A 19,125-nucleotide genomic window follows, 5' to 3' on the forward strand; every position below is an offset into this window, starting at 1 on the left:
TTCTTTTTATGATTTTACCAATTTCATTTTGATATTGTTAATTGTTTTAAAATTTAATTTTAATTTTAATTCCATTAATTTATATTTCATAAATTTAATATATTAATTATAATATATATTGAAAGTATGTACTGCAATGCTGACTAATAAGTTATAAGTCAAATAAATGTATTATTTTTAACTATGCAATATGAATGATGTTTTGGTCAAAGTCAGTTCACCGTTACTACTGTGTTAACAACTAAGTAATTAAGTACTTATATTAATATAAATACATCATTAAATATCTTAAGAAATAAAGTTGAGATACTGATAAATTTTTTTTTTTTTAAATGGTGTACTTGGTTCAGCTTACATCATGATTGGACATTTTTACTTCTTAGGTATTCAAAATCTACACAATGTTAGCTCATTAAAATAAAAAAAGTTAATATCTTTTGTTTCAGGAGTATATTATTAACCATATAAAAATATATTATACTATAATAGGTAAGTAAGTACCAGAAATATCCTAGTTTCAGTTATCTGACTTTCAGACTGTTAGGATATTAATATCATTATTTTTGCATAACAATGAAATATAAAATGAATAACTAGTTTTTTTAACCTAATTTCTCAATGGACATCTTCACTGTGCTTTTTTTGTTGGCGATGTACTGCTTCTGTACTCTATAATAGTTATATTATATGTGTCGATTTTTTTTTATAAATATGCAAAAAGTTTTTTAAATGGTATTTTCTTAATACATTTTTATTTGACGATTTGATTTTTTTTTATTATAATTATTCAACCTTCAATAACTAATTAATAATACATTTTTATAGTTATAGTAACAAAATGAATGTTTCTATTTGAATTTAGTGGTATACCTCATATATTAAATTGGTATAGATATATTGTTTTATTATTTGTATATATAAAATTTAAACATATTTTGTTATTTTGTTTATTTGTTAGTAGTTATTACAGTTTTAATTAACAAATAGCTGGTGTTTATTTTTTATTTTTCTCATAACACTTTAGTTCAGAATCTTATTAAATATGTTCATTTATAATTAAAATAATTTATAGTGAACATTATTATTTATTTATGGTAATAATAAAAAATATTCATCTGTGATCCAACTCCAAGAGTAAAGGTGCCGCTACATTATTTTGTTGTTCCATGTTGAAACTACTAAATTTATTTTCATTATTTTTTGATTGACAAAAAACAGTATTGGGGTTATTTTTAATTTTTTTAAAGACTGTTGAGAACAAAATATTAAAAAAAGGTGCTTATTGGAGTATTTTTTAAAGCACCCGAAGTAAATAGATATTTAATTTTCTTTGTTAATATAAGTAGTTCCAAATTCCTTATTTAGATCACTGCTAACAATATTATTCCGGTTTTTCAGAAAAATAAATGAATAAGTACAAATTTGTGAATTAAAGAAATGTACGTTTAGGAGATCAGTTAATGGAATACCTTTTAAGAATAGGATTAAATTATTTAATAACCACAATAATTATAATATCATTTACAAATTAAATAGTTTACACATAAAGTATTCATTAAATATTTTGAATCTGTTCTATACATCTTACATTTATCTGGCTGATGCAGTTTATTCTTGAAATCGCTCTAGTTGTCGTTGATTATAAATTTAAATTATTTATAAACAATTAATTTATAAAGTCAGTTTTGTAGATGATAGACATTGTATGGCATTAAGATGATTTACATATTATGTGATTTATAAATAAAATATAATCTTTTATTTTATAAAAAAAATAAATACTTATTCTAACGGTTCAAAAAAATGGTCCCTCCTACCATTGACTGGAAGACCTCTATTGTATCCCCATCAGAAAGATTCATTGAATATGGGGTATAGGATTCGAAAATTACATTTCCATCAAATCGAAACCTTAATGCTTCCAAAATGAATCCCTAAAATAATACAATTTTTAATGAATTAAACCATATTAAAATATAAGCATTAAACCAGCACTTACATATTAATACTAGCTGTAAACATAAATAAAATATCTGATATTTGATGTCAAAATAACAAGTATTTTTTAAGTATAATAACTTGTTATTAACAATCTTATATAGATAATGTTTAATGTATTAGTATACCATTTTAAAGGACACTACATACTTGTTGTTTTTGTCTCACAAGTTAGAGACTCAAAAAATGTACGATCGGCAGTTCACATAAAATATATTTAATTTTAATATTTGTGAATCAATGTATAAAACAATATTTAAATCTTGAAAGTTAGTTGTAAGCATGTAAAATCTTACATTCATTTCAACAAATAAAAGCAATAAACAGTGTTGTCACCCATATAGTATAATATCAAGCTCTAATATTAAAACTGCTAAATGCATATTTGCACTTGTTAGCAGTTAAAATGTTAGACACTTCCAATAAATAAAGGTATTCCATGGTGTTTTATTATGCATAAATATTAAAACTATTAATATTGATAGCATTAACTATTTCAAGTAAACATGTATGTAACAGTATCAAGCATTAAATCTGAATCAGTAAGTTTTAGCAGATGTAGCAAAACAAAAACTGGGTTAAGCGATTAATATATAAGTCATAGTACTATGACTACTAGACAAATGTGGGGCCAGTGGTGGTGATTGTATGACTTCATTACCACCAGACACCAGTGTTTATTAAATGTGCTTATAATATTATTTGTTTGTTAATTGTGTAGGAACTTTGAAGGAATCGGAGTACCAATGCAACAATGGCTATAAACATTTATAAAGTGCCAACCACTAGTAGTAGTCACGTCAAAGCGGGTTTAATGTTTTAATTTTGACGTTTAATGCCTTAACTTTGTTTGCTGATAATCAGTGAGTAAATTTTCACAATTTAGCCTAATTTAGTTCTTGATTCAATACATCCCATTCATAAATAATTTTTGATTTCTGTCTATTACAATTTACACGGTCTTTTATTCCAAAATTCAGTAACTAGAATTATAATGGATAGAATTGCAATACCAAATATTTTTTAACAGTTCATACTTACAGTTCTCTTGCAGTAAATTTTCATTAATTTTTGGAATGGAGCTAACATTTTCATTTTAATTCGAATACAACTTCCATCTGGTCCCAAGACTCTTAAAATTATTGGAGGACCAGGTTCAGGAGCAACCTGTAAAACATAAATTTTTTTAGTATTGATAGTTATTAGTTGGTATGAAACTAACAAAATTAAAATTTTTTCCAAATTAGTTCATAGTTAAATGTTCTCATTTTGAGTAGACTCTATGAATGTTAAACGATACAAACATAATATTAAGCCAACCCGGTCCATTATTGATTAGTATGAATCACACAATTATGATATAATACAATTTGTTTGTCGTCAACGTCAGACGATTTATCGTGCCAAATATAATCAATGTTAACGGTAATAGTTGTGTCAACAGCATTGAGGTGAATCAATGATGGAAGTAAATTTCTGGTTCGATTTCAATAGTAGTATGGATGATTAAGTGAATGTTATTACCGGGTGACCGTATATTTCTCTATCGTTTCAACCAGTTTCTATTCGGTATCACGAACGGTTGACGTCATGGGTTGTGGGGTATGCACCACTGATGTATTTTCGAAATACTCGATTGTTTGTTAAGGCAGAGATAGGTATTTGCAAAAGAAGATATTGCGCGCAGCAAATGAAAAAAACATGTAGGTAGTCGGCAAACCGGATTAGAACCGATTCTCGCCGCCTTGAAACACTAAACTAAGAGAGAACAATTGAGCGGACAAGCGGACAGAACGACTACCGGGTTACGAAGACGGAGACGGAACCAGTGTCGGGTGATCATCATTACAGGAAAAACTTGTGTTATTATTTTAGTGCGATCTACTCGAACTCGTGTTAATACTTACACTTCTGTCCATGTTGATTATTCTTGACTTGACTTTAAAGGGGTTACCGAATTGGTGAACTGACTTACGATAAAACACAGGCATACAATTTTGGAACGGAAGAATAAAATTACGGTTTACTGAATGCAACGGTTAATCGTATACTCAGCGCGTCACGAGATCTGGACCGTTTCGAGCATGCGACTGATGGAAATACGGACGCTCCGTCAAATATCCCCTCTACGACTATTTTGTATACGTAGTGAGTCCAAAAAGACGTTCGTGTCGGCCATTATAATGATATGCTACGTATTAAACCAATGATAATAATAATCCATTATAAAGTACATACAACATTTTTTTTTATTCATGATTTAAAAAATAACACGAAACCCGCTCGAACATAAGAATTGAAATTACTACAAAAAAACATGACACTGTATGCATGGTCAGAATTCTGAGCAGGTTGCGCACAGCTGTTATGAGTAAAAGTGGTGGGGATCGACGAGTTTTCGTAATCCTGGTCTAACAGAGTATAGTCATGGCTTTAGATATAATGGACTGGAAACTACATTGTGGGAATGTGACGGGGGACGGGCCGTATAAGGCTCTTCTTATCATCAACTTAAGGCCCCTGCAAATTCTATTCATTTTTCAACAAATCGACCTTAGCTACTGACCAAAATTTAAGTACTTCTAGTTTTACGATTTAAAAAATGTAAAGATGTTTTAATTGGTCAACAAGTCTACTTTGCATCGGTCGGACCATATTTTTGATATTTTTGAAGATATTCAATACTAAAAATATATAAATTTATAAAATGTAAAATATTTATTCTCGTCAAGAATTTTTTTAAAATTGAAAAAGTGCTCCGACCGATGCAAAGTAAACTTGTTTACCAACAAAAAAAACTTTACAATTTTTAAATAAAACAACAAGAAGTACCTTAATTTTTGTCAGTGCGACGGCTATTTCACGTCCATAAATTGGTTTTGAATATTTTGATCTAGACATTGAATGAGTTGTGCGTGTGCGTGCGTGCGACCATAAATCAGATAAGAAATAACAATATATTGTAAATTTATGCGGATCGCGGGTGATGGTAGGGGAGTACACACACTAATGATCATTTACTACACACACAAAGACAATCAGTAATCGCAGGAACGAAATAATTGCCTAAACACAACTCCTTAAAAATGACACATTTGCAGGGGCCTTAAGTATTCTATAAAGAAGTTCTTACTGTACACATTCATTAAAAGTCCACAATATTAATACAATTATATAAGTAAAAAATCAAAAAGCAAAAAAGGAGAACCCATTGCACAACATTAACATTTAAATTTATATTTTTTCCCCTCTGTAATGACTACAAATTGTTTTTAAATATTTAGTGTAATACGTTTTGGAGATTTTTATAATCATTATGGCTTTGGATAGTTAATTTAATTCTATCTAAATATTTTTTTGCACCGATTTTTCTCGACCTTTGTTTATTGATAAAATTATTGTTAGAAATATAACAGAAATTACTTGTAACATACTACAATTGATACACTCTGAATTCCCACATTCCTACATTAACAAAGTATTGTTTATACATTTTTCAACATGTGTCCGCAATCGTGTCATTTTCGGGGGTCCGTTGTTGACGTGATGTACCGATTGGCCGACAAATCAATTCGCCGACACACCATTTTGCCGACACCCGATTTTCCGACACACTATATTATGATGAATTATACTTACTATTAAACTTTATTATTTTTAGTAATTTTTTACAAGTCAACTATTAATACTATAAATTAACATTATAAGATAAATAAATTATAAATGATATTTTCAAAAACGATTCGTGCGAATAAGATTTCGACCGAGAAAGAGCATTTTCTAGTGCAACAAATACGCTAATGGCTACTATGAAGAGAGTGAAATTAATGGACTAGAATATGGGAAGTAGATTTCTTTCAAATTTATACCCACAACATTTTAAAAACTTATTTGGACATATGTAAGTATGTAATTTTAAAAAAAATGTACGACATTATATTTGATGTGAGTTTAACCACTTAATTTAAACATAAAACCAAGTACTAACATGCTTAACCATACCTACAAAATAAAAATAGTGTAGAAAGTCCTAATAGTCTGTTATAAATGGAAAGGCAAATGTTGAAACTTTTTTGTAAATAAAATAGCATGGTATATAGCATATATAGGTACTTGGTATATATTTTGAGTGACCGCAACTAGTTTGCAACCTTTTTGTTGGGTGACCGCAACTAGTACTTAATTTTTGATTTTGACCACAACTAGTATAGGTACACCGAATTGCTTCGTAACATAACAACATAATATAATATATATATTGTATGATAAACGACCCGGGTAGTTGTGAAACACATATATACACATCATATCTACCATAATCAAGGTAAGGGATTTGGGACTTATACGATCGCATAATTTCTGTATTATAGTCGTAGTACTTGTAGAACATGACAGAATAGTATTTAAAATCAAATACGTTAAAATGTATAGTGTATAGATACTAGATAGATAGACAATGAAAGCGGTACAACATGACATATTTTTTAACAGTTCAGAATGCTTGAAAGGCTTATAATTTAAATATTATAACAAATTATAATCGTTAAAAAAGTTCACATTTGCATTTAAATCAGAGCGTCAACTTGATTTTGAGCACGAGCTAGACGTCTTAGTTTCGAACAGGGGCGCAATTTTTTTAAAAAATGTGGGGGTGCTGAAGGCCCCTTTATTTGTTTTCATCTTATCTTATGGTTGTGGATGCCTGCATAAGACTATTAAAATGAAAATAATTATGAAACATATTGGGGGTACTAATTTCAAAATTGGGGGTGCTAAGCATCCCCAAGCACCCCCCAAATTGTGCCTTCGGTTTCGAATCAAAACTTACTATATATTTGCACATAACTGTGTTTTGTTATTAGTTACAGATAGCGCCTCAACCGAATACAATAATAATAATAATAATAAAAATAATAACTAATAATAATAATACAACCATCGATTGAATATTAGAATATATTATACGGAACTACTGCACGATATGGCAATCAAATATTATTATAAAAAACATAAATTGTTCTAACCGATAGACGTCAAACCGTAATAATATTGTAACTTATAAGTAATGACGAGTGTTGTATACACAGTATATAAGCGACGTAAACGCGTGCAACGGAAAATGATGGACACAATTCCAAAACAGATGGGAACGTCTCGGGTCGATAATATATGTATATGTCTTACTTATTTCGTAAATAATGAGAAAACCACCCTCTGAGTGTACACCGCTACATATTGTAGCGTAGATAAAAAGTGAGATCGGCGTCCTGCTTTGTGCAAAGTAATAATAACAAAGATTCTTTCAAGATAATAAACTGTTCTGAGAGAGCCATGGGTAGGTTTAGTCGCGTATAACATCTTGTTGATTGTATATCATTGTTTAAAATGTTTAAAAACCAGTTCCTGGAAACTATAGAAATGCGTAGTTGTTATATAAAAACGGACCGACCGACGCCGGTCCAAGATAATATTATATAAATATAATATGTTGTATAGGACTTTAAACTATATTATTGTAACAATATTATATTTTTATCATTATAACCTAGCCTAACGGGAATCGAAAGGTTAAAATATATATTGTCATATTGAGTATATTATATACAATGAACGACGACCGTCCTTTCCCGAAATTTATAACAAATGATTTGTCACACAAGGTCTTGTAAGTATATGTCTATAGTTCGAATAATTGATTATACTTATGCCCATTCCATACGGATAAAAGCGTGTGGGACTTCGACCCCGTATTGTATCTATAGTGCTGTACTGATGTGGTTGTGATCGCTGGGTGTTTTACAGTCCGGAGAGACGTGCTGTGTATTAAGGGACGGTACCTACAAAAATGTGTTATATTCTTATACCATGTTGGCTATAAATTATGGGATTTCGTTGTATGACACGTGTAAAAGTGGCCTTAGAAATATATAATAATAAGTTGAAAAAAGAAAAGAATTCCTCGAAACCTAATATAGGTAGTACTCGAAACTATTTCAAGTGCACCGCTCGACATGATGAAATATTATTCGTGTACGCAAATTTATATATAGGCACAATGGCACATGTTGATAATCTAGTAGGGCTATAATAATAATGAACTGCTGAATAAAAATTCCCGGAAAAAAATCTTCAGACAACAATATTACTCACAACCACATAAAAATGGTTGAACAAATATTCGAAATATTTTTATATGCTCTATTTTTAACGATGAAACGTGAGTTAGTACATTCAATATAATTTCTAACCATTGTTTGATAAATATTTTTATTTTTATTTTATAATCTTGCATTAAAGTAAAACTTATAAAAATGTCTTTAATATTTTCTATTTTAAACTACAGTATTATAATTTTCAAATTTGTGTTGTTCCAATTTTACAAAATTATACATAAATATATAATATATTATCGTAATATAAAACAAAATATTATTTATAGTAAAATTATTAATATTATCACTAATATTCTATTATCTCTATATAGTATATAATATTCATTTTTTGAACGTATTTGTAATTAAATATTAATAATGTGGTAGTTAATAATTATAGATACTAATTAACGTTTAAAAAATATTTGTTTGAGTAATAATGTAGTCTGGGGATTTTTATTCCGATTACCAATAATAATACGTGAGTGCTGTTAAAATTATAGTATGTGGAGTATTTATAGGACACACTATTGACATAATTTTGTGAAAATAATCTTGAACTCTTTTTTTCTTTAATTTAAAATATGGCTATTATTACTTCACTGTTACAAAATGTCTTATGGCAACTGAATTTTTTGAAACTTAAAGTGAATAAACGTTCATTAGGTTGTTCTAAATCGAAATCACCGGTAATTCAATACTCCTAGAGGCGAATCTTATAACTTATGGGCATATAAAATAATAATATAATATTACTCAATTACCGCAGTATTAGGTATACATAGGGACAACTGGACGCGGCTCCTTTGTGGTATACAAATCAGATATTGCAATACAAAAGAAATTTGTTTGTATGTGTTATTATATTTTATTATATTATGTTCTACACAACATTATGATGAGCAATATAGACTTGACTAAATACGAAAATATTTCATAACTGTGCCATTATTTTGCAGTGGGTACTTTATCATTATCAAAGTACTATAATATTTCTATATATTATGTATTATATGAAATAATATAATATTATAAATTATAATTGTATATTCGGCATAGTAGTTATGAGTCTTTATATCTACGAGTATAATGGCAGAATGTGACACAAAATTTGAGAGCAAGATTGCGAACTTTCGTCAATGTTTCATTCACAATTAAATTTTGTCTGAGCGTTTCGTCAGTTTTGTGCATTCATTATAATATCAGTGGCGGCCCGAACTTTTTGAGTCTTTGAAGCAAATTGTACATTTTTAATATTTTTATCATCAACCATCCCCTTTATTACATCAAAATAATAATTTACTATGTTGAAGCTATGGAGCTATGAAGCAATTGCTTCAAATAGTATTATATCCCGCCGCCACTGAAATATGCTATATTATAGGGCTTTGTGGCACTCGCAAGTCGTAACGATTTGGAGTCGAAATCTTAGGCACGAGTATGATATACTTTATAATTTTATATCATAAATATGGATATTACAATATAGTAACCATTATTATATTTAGGTATAATCACCACGGGGGCATTGAAAGTATATTTAATTTTCAACTAATGCGACAACTGTAACCATTTTTGATTAAGAAAAAGTCAAAATAGTAAAATATTAACAAAAGTACAGAAATAGCAATAAAATCTAAAAAATTGCAAAATATGCAAAGTTAAATTTTTAATTTCAGCATCTGAATTATGAACAAATTTTAAGCTGACAATGAAATATCTTAATCATTTTATCATAAATGTTGCCGAACCCTTCCGAACCCTAATAATCAGTAAATAGTTCTACTTTTTAATTTCTTGGTTGATCTGTGGACTGTGATATAGTCATTGACATCGTTCGTCTTCAAAAATAGTAAGTCAAACAAAATTTTAAATATTTTAAAAACCACCTTCTGATTGCTGAATGTCGTTATTATCAAACGGGGAGAGATAATATTTTATTTTATAAGTGTGATGGATATGGCATGTATAGTAATATAGTATATATGTTACGGGCAAAGTGGAAAATTCGGACAATGTATACAATGCCCGGGCATTGCATACAGTGACCGGGCATTGTACACAATGTCTGAGGGATATTGGGCAATGTAAATTGTGAAGTATTTATACAAATAATCTGCATAATATATTATGTTTTTATTGTAAATTATTTATATTACATTATTATACATAATTAAATAATCATCAATATAACATAATATATAATATATTAATATTGTTTTTATTTTTTTTACAATAAATTACTATACTATTTATACTAATTAATTAAAATNCGCTGTCTCGGAATTCGGGTTGGTACTTTGAAGCTTTCACTTATTTAATTGTTATGGTTCTATATCTGCTTATTGCAATAAAACTAGTTAATTCATATTATTGAAGAGCAATGATTAGAAAGTTAAAACACTTTCATTATAATTCCCTGACTACGCCACAATCGAAGTTCTAATATTACATTTTTTATTTTTTGTTGTCAATTTAATTGTTTTATTTTTTTGGAATTGATTGAATTTTTTTACCAATTCGGGCCAGTTAAATCATTTGCCCCCCTCTATTGAAAACTGAAATGACGCTTCTGATTGGATTGTAATTTTAAAGCCGAAATGTGCCCGCGTCCAGCGAATATGCAATTTTGAATTTGATATTTCAGGGGGTGTGACTACTACCAGGTCTTATGTAATATTAATAATTTGCAATAAAAACATAATATATTATGCAGATTATTTGTATATATACTTCACAATTTACATTGCCCAATATACTTAGGACATTGTATACAATGTCCGAATTTTCCACTTCGCCCGTAACATATACATAATATACATATAATCATTGTACACAAAAAACCATTCTGATCTTAGATGGTATCCAGTCAGCCTCATTACAACAAAACAACTAAAATTGTTATTCTTAATCATTTAAATATCTAATTTTATAGAGGAAGATTTTTGATATTGATGAAAAATTCATAATGTTTGGAGAACTTATTATATCCAATTATTTAGGCGAATTAGGGTACGATCAGACTATTATATCCGATTATTACAAAATTGTGATCAGCTGAAAACAATAATACACTGAATTTTAATTGTTGTAGAGTGAAGACAGATTACATTCGAATAATTTGGCTAAACGCCAAAAACGTCCAGCGTCAGATATATTATATTATTTTTTTAATAATCAGAAGTGAGTACGCCTGCTCAACTGGATGATAGGCAACATAAAATGCCGAGATAATATTTATTACAATGTTTATGTCCTTCTCATTAATAATTAATCAATAGCAGACAATAGACTTTGATCAGGCCAGGCATGATAATCAAAAAAAAGTCTCATGATAAATGATACATAATACATGCATTTAGTATATCTTGATACAAGTTACATTGGACATGTAAAAAAGATAGAAGATACATAATAGGTACTTCTTACTTTATATTTCTAATTAAATTGTATTAACTTCTAAACATCATAAAACTATAATACTGTCTGTACATAAATACTTATAAAGTCATAAATATTAAATAATGCAATAAGTTAATACACATTATAAATTTATCACTAGTACACAAGTCTACTTTGCATCGGTTGGACCATATTTTTGATATTTTTGAAGATATTCAATACTAAAAATTTATAAATTTATAAAATGTAAAATATTTATTCTCGTCAAGAATTTTTCTAAAATTGAAAAAGTGCTCCGACCGATGCAAAGTAAACTTGTTTACCAACACAAACACCTTTACATTTTTTAAATTAAACTACCAGAAGTACCTTAATTTTTGTCAGTGCGACGGCTATTTCACGTCCATAAATTGGTTTTGAATATTTTGATCTAGACATTGAATGACTTGTGCGTGTGCGTGCGTGAGACCATAAATCAGATAAGAAATAACAATGTATTGTAAATTTATGCTGGTCGCGGGTGATGGTAGGGGAGTATACACACAATAATGATCATTTACTACACACACAAAGACAATCAGTAATCGCAGGAACGAAATAATTGCCTAAACACAACTCCTTAAAAATGACACATTTGCTGGGGCCTTAAGTAACTTTTCCTAATATTGTCGAAAACTATTCTTTGATATTAAGTTAAAAGTTTTCTCACACGTACCTGTTGAGGTGTTGACCAGTCACCTAGAGAATTGGAACTCGGACAAGGCAATTCCTCAACATTAACCCTATGAGCATTTGTATTCAGACCAGGCAATTCCTCACTTAATTTAAGTTTCTTAATTAAAAAACGATCCATCATACATGGGCGACTCGTAGTACAAGAAACAATCGAAGAGCGAAAAAATAAAATGTCGGTTTAAATAAAACATGAAAATAATAAATCTACTTCACAACAGACTAAAAACGACTAATGTATTAAATTATTTAGTAAGAAATAGTGAACAAAATAATTTTTATCACACCATTTATTAACAAATAACAATTCAAGATAATTTTAATCAGAAAATTCTCAATAATATTAAGATTAGTGACCTACCTATAGAACATAGGTATGGTTAGTTTTTAAATTAAATGTTATTTTCATAAAAAAAGTCTTATCTGTATGACTTTAAGAGTAAGTAAGTAAACAGTCATACAGACACCTTAATTGAATCGTATGTTTTACAAATTAACTTACAAGTTATAACATTGTCACATTTATTTTAAGTTTTGAGTGTCCTGTAAATCGAAATCAAATTCGGTACAAATGTTTACAATAATAAAATCTTGTATATTTTGACATGATACTGATACATGACACTCGATAGGTACTTTAAATTTACAAGATACAATTGTATCTTTGATACTGCGCAACCCTACTTAGGTACCAACTCTTGTTCTAATGTTTACATAAGGAATGGACATAAGCTAGTGTCTATAAAGGATTAAATAAAGTCGATATGGTCAATGGTCATAGAGGAGCATTGAGTAACATTATAGCATTAAACCGAAGATAGTAATCTTAAGACAAAATAAATTCAATTTTTATTTTTTACTTTATATTTTATAAAAAGAATTTCTGTATATTAAACTTAAATATTTTTTTGATTTTTGGAATAATTACTTATTCTTACAAATTGTCATAGACTCATACCATTCTTATTCATCATTTGAACTTATACTATACACTATACAATGACAGCAATTTTACATTGTTATTTGTTTAATGTTTTTCACAGCAACTAAAATAAGTTACCTATCTGAGTTGTTATATTTTTATATATTATATATAACTAATTATGGTAGTAAAATGATTAAAGTTCACCAAATATAATTATTAGTGCCATAAATGTTTAAATTCCGCGTCTTTTTTGTACTATGATATTTTCTTTTGTCGTGTTACGTTTGTTGTGGTCAACGATTTGTTCCGTTCACCGTAGCCGCTTAGTTGATAACAACGTTATCAATGTTAAGAAGGCCTAAGGGCTGCCCTCTGTACAGATGAAAACCATGTAAACCCGCTTACCGTTTGTGTTCTTACTTTTTATTTAATTCTCAATTTGTTTTCTTGATTTCTACGATTTTGCATCATCGCGGTTTCAGAGCCTACTGAAGTTCAAATATTTCAATATTTCAATTAGTTGTATCTGATACTGACCGAACGACTTTGGAACGACGCAAAGTTTCTAATTTAGGTTATAGTTTTAGTTTATATTAATCGATTTACATTTGTGATTTCTTAGCTCATCCGTTGGCTATTCAAACGGCTTAACGGTGAACTGTATTTGTTAAATTTCTGCTGTCCGCCCACAACCTTAATGTTTTATTTTTCCTGTGTTGCCATTAGTTATAAACTACCTACGTTTCTGTGAATCGTCTGGTAAATATTTTTGAGTATCATTTCACAATGCTAATATTATTTTCTTCTTTCTAGGGTGGTTGATTAACCAAGCAATTGTGTGTATGAATCAACGTGTTTTGTGAACCTTGTACGGTAGGTTCTACACACCAGCGTTCGCGTCTTGCCACCATGGTAATTTTTTGTCAGTCTCGTTATTGATGTCAGTGACTGCAGCTGGGTGGTCGAATGCACTTGGTGTTTATATTTTTATTGTATTATAACCATGCTCCCACTCTTGAGTAGCGTTGGTATGAAATCTACTCGTTACATGTGAGTATTGATTGATCAACTTTTTGTTATTATACAAGTAATATTACCGGCTAATGGTCTTAGATACCTACTGCAGGTTGTTGTTTATATGTACAGGTTATTCTGTTGTTGAATTCCTATCCTTTACTAGTGAAGGACATGCATACTTTCATTATTATTAACTATAAATGCCATAAGCAATAATGGAGCTAGCTCCAAAAGTTGAAAATATTCTTTGCTTCTGTTTATCTTTATTTCTATTTCCAGTTTGTAGTAATGTGTTTTTGTAAAGGAAACCCGTTATGGCATTGATGGTACTTGGTAATATACAACACACTTAATGATGTAGTAACTAGTCACTTAAACCATAAAATAATATAAAGAGGTAGGTACTTACCATACATTTAAATTACTCAATTACGAGCTTTGACATAAACTACTTAAAGTCTTAAAATTTAATTTTCATTAACTTAATGTTTAACTTAACCAGGGTTTTATTGATATAAACTTAATAAATAACGATTTTAATTTAATCATCAAATCCAATTTCGTTCATTTATAACTAATTAAATAATGAATACAACAAAATAATTATTGGTAATATATATTGATCATAAACATTTATTTTTTATTATTTTTAACCATATAACCAGCTCCTTGTATATTAAAAAATAATAATAAATAACTTAAGTTAATTATAAGTTTACAAATAACTTTTAACTTAACTGATTTAAAAAAAATTAGGATAAATATAACTCTAAACTTTTTAAAATGTTTTCTACCAACTTAACTTAACTCAGTTAAAAATCATCATTAACTTACCCAGGCTTTCCTAATTATACTAATTACAGTCACCAAATCAATAAATATTTATTATTTATTAGAAAAATATAACACAAAATTAAAATTATAACAACTTATCAATTGCACGCTAAAACTGTTGTCTCACAATTTATTTTCAAATGTTAGAAGATCATTTTTATTTAGTAACGGAAAATTACTGTTCATTAAAACAAATCTGCTTTTAAATTATTTTCATAACTGTTATATTCAGCAATTTTGTTCTCTGTAATGTTTTTAATGATAACATCAAATTTATCAATTTATTCATGCAAAACTCTAATTTCATACTTTAATATGAACACTTAAAAAGTTAATATTTTCAAGGGTAACTGAATAAAATGTAATATAATATAAATTATTTTTAATTGTATACTTAAATTTTTTAGGTGGTTCTTATATAAAATATCATCAAAATAGAAAATATATTTTAAACTAAATATAATTTTTGGGATTTACAATGTACCTATCCATCACAATTGTATTTTAATCATGATCATGAAACTAATTAATTACATGGTAATTAACAATTAATAACAATTAACTTTGTTAGTTATTGTTTTTTTGCAATGATTCCTATAATAAAATAAATTTTAACAATATATTTGTTTTTATTATAATTTACAATATAAATCGGAAGTGAATTTTTCATAATATTTTTAAATATAATTCCTGGATTGTTGTTGGTGATGTTTTTGTGGATTTATCTTATGAAATTACTATTTGAGTTAAAAGATACCATAGCTGCATTAACTTGATTAGCATATATAAATATGAGTTCACAATTTGAAACATATATACAAAAGCATACAATCATACTTTGACAAGGGTTTGACAAGCTCTTTAAAATTACTTTGATTTAAACTATCTTTTGTTTAATTATGGCCACGGAAAACCAAACCTCCTTTAACCAGAAACAAAGAAATATCTATTAAACGAGTCATGAGTTCTTAATTATGTTATTGATCAGCTTCACGTTTTTCATGATGGATTTTCTTTCTTAAACAAATAATGACAACTACATTGTATGTATTTTACAAAATACCTGTACAAAATAACTGATAAGCAGTATTGAACAACATAAAAAAATGCCAAATGCCAAAACGCAAAAGTTAAAGTTTTTCCTCTGCCTTCTTTTGATGAATCAGATAATAGAACTTATTCGACTGGATCATTGATGTTAGAGTCATCTAAATGTAAATTTTCCATTTAGATTCAAAAAGAATATAGTGAAATTAGAACACCAAAGTTAATTTAAATACTCACTGTCGTTGGCATCTTTGGCATTTTTGGTTTCCCTTTTATTTTTTGGAAGAAATTATGGATTTTTTAACTATAATTTTTTTATTTTTCGTTTTTTTGATTCATTAAAAATAATGAAATATAACTTTGTACGAAAAGAAAAAATATGCTTAGTGAAAATCAATTATATTATTGTCTATCATTTTTTAATTATTCAATATTCGACTATCTTAGCAGCTGATAACTTATCTTGCATACAGTTGTAGATGAATTACAAATCATAGATAAATATAAATATTATAAATATCTTTTGGTAGAAATTGTTTGATGTTGTATTCAGTTTTAAAAGTACCGAACACGGTTTTAGATTATTACATAACATCACACTGTTTATCCATCTTCATTTATACCACCATAAACTTTTATCATGGTTTTAATTTTAAACATAAGTGTATAATTATGTCACAAACAAGTAGAACAATTTTAAAAAAATTGGCGTCACAGAAAGAGCAGATACAGCCTAGGCTGCATGTGCTGCACCTGTGCGCACGCTTATGCGGCAGTAATGAGACAGCCATTTTGTATGTACCATTTATGACATATTATATGAAATTACATTTAAAAAAACACACTACTCCATGCAAGAAAAGACCCTACTACTTTACTGTCTGTAATTAAACATATGATAAGCATTACCATAAAAACTAACACTTGCAATTTCACCTAAGTGATAATTCTTGATGTTATTTATTCTTCTACTTGAATATAGTATTCAATACAACCTACCTTTTTTGTTTGGTTATGATAATATTCTGGCATATAACGTGTAGCTCAAGTGGTGGCTATTAGTATTTGCAAGTGAAGCAATGAAATGGGGGAGCTTCATAGTGAACAAATAATAAAAACAAATTGTCAGTAGCATTATTATGTTTGTACCACTGTATAAATTATGAAGAGAAAAAATCGAGGGATATTCAAACATTTCAAACGTTATATTATGTTATATTATGGATATTTTTTGTAAGGACATCTTTTTTTTTCGGTTATTTTAAGCTTGACATTTGATGGCTGCGCAGTGAATGTAAGCATGGCTAGAGCTCTTGGTTGTAACTTAGATACTAATCCTGCTGATATTTTAACTAGTTTTAAGATCCGAGATTTAGATATTAATATTATGTTTGATGCTGCACATATGATCAAACTTGTGCGTAATACTTTTGGTGAAAAGTTAATATTAATTGATCATAATTTAGATATTAATATTATGTTTGATGCTGCACATATGATCAAACTTGTGCGTAATACTTTTGGTGAAAAGTTAATATTAATTGATCATAATGGTGGAGTTATTAATTTTAACTATATTAAAAAATTGTTGGTCTTACAGGAAACTGAAAAGTGTCATCTAGGTAATAAATTAAAAAAGGAACATGTTTTTTTTTTAAAAAAAAAAAATGAAAGTTAAATTAGCCAGTCAACTACTATCAAATTCGGTAGCAGATGCTTTATTATTCTGTAAAGATAATTTGAAACTTAAGGATTTTAAAGGATGTGAAGCCACTATAAATTTTATTAGGTTATTTAATGATGCATTTGACATTTTAAACTCAAGACATTTAATGTCATACGGTTTTAAAGGTGCAGTTTGTATACAAAACTTAGAAAACATTTATTCTTTTATTAAACTATTTTATTATTATGTTAATAATTTAAGACTAGAAACTGGCCAATTATTATTAAAATCTCAAAGGTGTACTGGTTTTTTAGGATTTTTGATAAGCTTTAATTCTTTAATAGATCTTAAATCCAAATATATTGACACTAATTCTTTGAAATTTATTCCTATGTACAAACTCAGTCAGAACCACTTAGAAATGTTCTTTGGTAGTGTAAGAGCTCAAGGTGGCTATAACAACAATCCGACTTCCAGGCAATTTAAATCTGCATACAAAAAAATAATGGTTAATGCAATAATGCTCAAATTAAAGACACTGGGTTAGGAAATTGTATGGCACTAGAAGATATTCCGGTATTAAATTGTTCGAGTGTTAATGATCCAATTACTGCTATTAACAATTCAAAATGTATTTTAAATAGCGATATTGATTTAGAACCTGAGCAATACAATTTTGAAACTGATGGGTTCCACATGAATAATTTAAGCCAATTTTATAAAGAAGTTTCTTTGTATATTGCTGGATTTGTATCCCATAAATTGTCAACAAAAATTAAGTGTGATATTTGTAATGGTGCATTGTTTGGTAATAAGGATAATTTTTTTTATTCCATCATAAATATGAAAGACAAAGGAGGTTTACATTATCCCAGTAATGATGTAATACAAATTTGTGTTGCTACAGAAAAATATTTTAAAACATATTATTATGATAAAAAACAATTTAATAAAATGTTAATTATTACAAATGTATTGAAAAGTTTTATTAATAATGATTCAATTTTTTATTCAATAAAACATAATAATGATCAAAATGGACCCCTTGACAATCATGTTGTACTATTAATTAAAGCGATTATTTCTGTTTATTCTGATATTAAAATTAATTACCTTAGCCGTACTCAAAATGAAACATTGTCCTTAAGAACATGGTATAACAAGTTGACTCTTTTTAAAGGCAAGTAAATCTCTAGGTTATATATATTGTATTATATTTATTTTTAATTAGTGTATTTTTCAATTTTTGCATAAAGTAAGAATATTGCTATTTTGTATTTATTTGACTTTTTGTTTATGTACTTTAACAACCTATTCGTTTTAAATAATAATAATAATAATTATATTTACCA

The 19,125-nt window shown here is 28.1% G+C and overlaps 1 protein-coding gene across 2 annotated transcripts; it reads right to left on the reverse strand.

The window, feature by feature from the left end:
- Window positions 1-1,549: 1,549 nt before the first annotated feature.
- LOC111040120 (small ubiquitin-related modifier 2-A-like) lies at window positions 1,550-12,481 on the reverse strand. 2 transcript variants are annotated; one of them, XM_022323879.1, is made up of 3 exons: window positions 12,268-12,481; window positions 3,040-3,165; window positions 1,550-1,934 (listed from the first exon to the last, which is right to left on the reverse strand). In XM_022323879.1, exons 1-3 carry the CDS (start codon window positions 12,406-12,408, stop codon window positions 1,788-1,790), a joined length of 414 nt encoding a protein of 137 aa, XP_022179571.1. In that variant the 5' UTR covers window positions 12,409-12,481; the 3' UTR covers window positions 1,550-1,787. The 2 variants fall into 2 exon arrangements, with proteins under 2 accessions (XP_022179571.1, XP_022179572.1); XM_022323880.1 differs by lacking the exon at window positions 12,268-12,481 and adding an exon at window positions 3,906-4,123.
- Between the last annotated feature and the right edge of the window lie 6,644 nt (window positions 12,482-19,125).

This window comes from Myzus persicae, unplaced genomic scaffold, assembly GCF_001856785.1.
Source record: "Myzus persicae strain clone G006 unplaced genomic scaffold, MPER_G0061.0, whole genome shotgun sequence".
Taxonomy (NCBI): Eukaryota; Metazoa; Arthropoda; class Insecta; order Hemiptera; family Aphididae; genus Myzus; species Myzus persicae.

Coding starts and splice junctions, on each gene's coding strand:
- LOC111040120 (XM_022323879.1), bottom strand. CDS start 12,408: ATGATGGATCGTTTTTTAATTAAGAAACTTAAATTAAGTGAGGAATTG. Junction 3,166..12,267: donor ACTGGTCAACACCTCAACAG/GTACGTGTGAGA, acceptor TATGTTTTACAG/GTTGCTCCTGAACCTGGTCC. Junction 1,935..3,039: donor AAATTTACTGCAAGAGAACT/GTAAGTATGAAC, acceptor GTATTATTTTAG/GGATTCATTTTGGAAGCATT.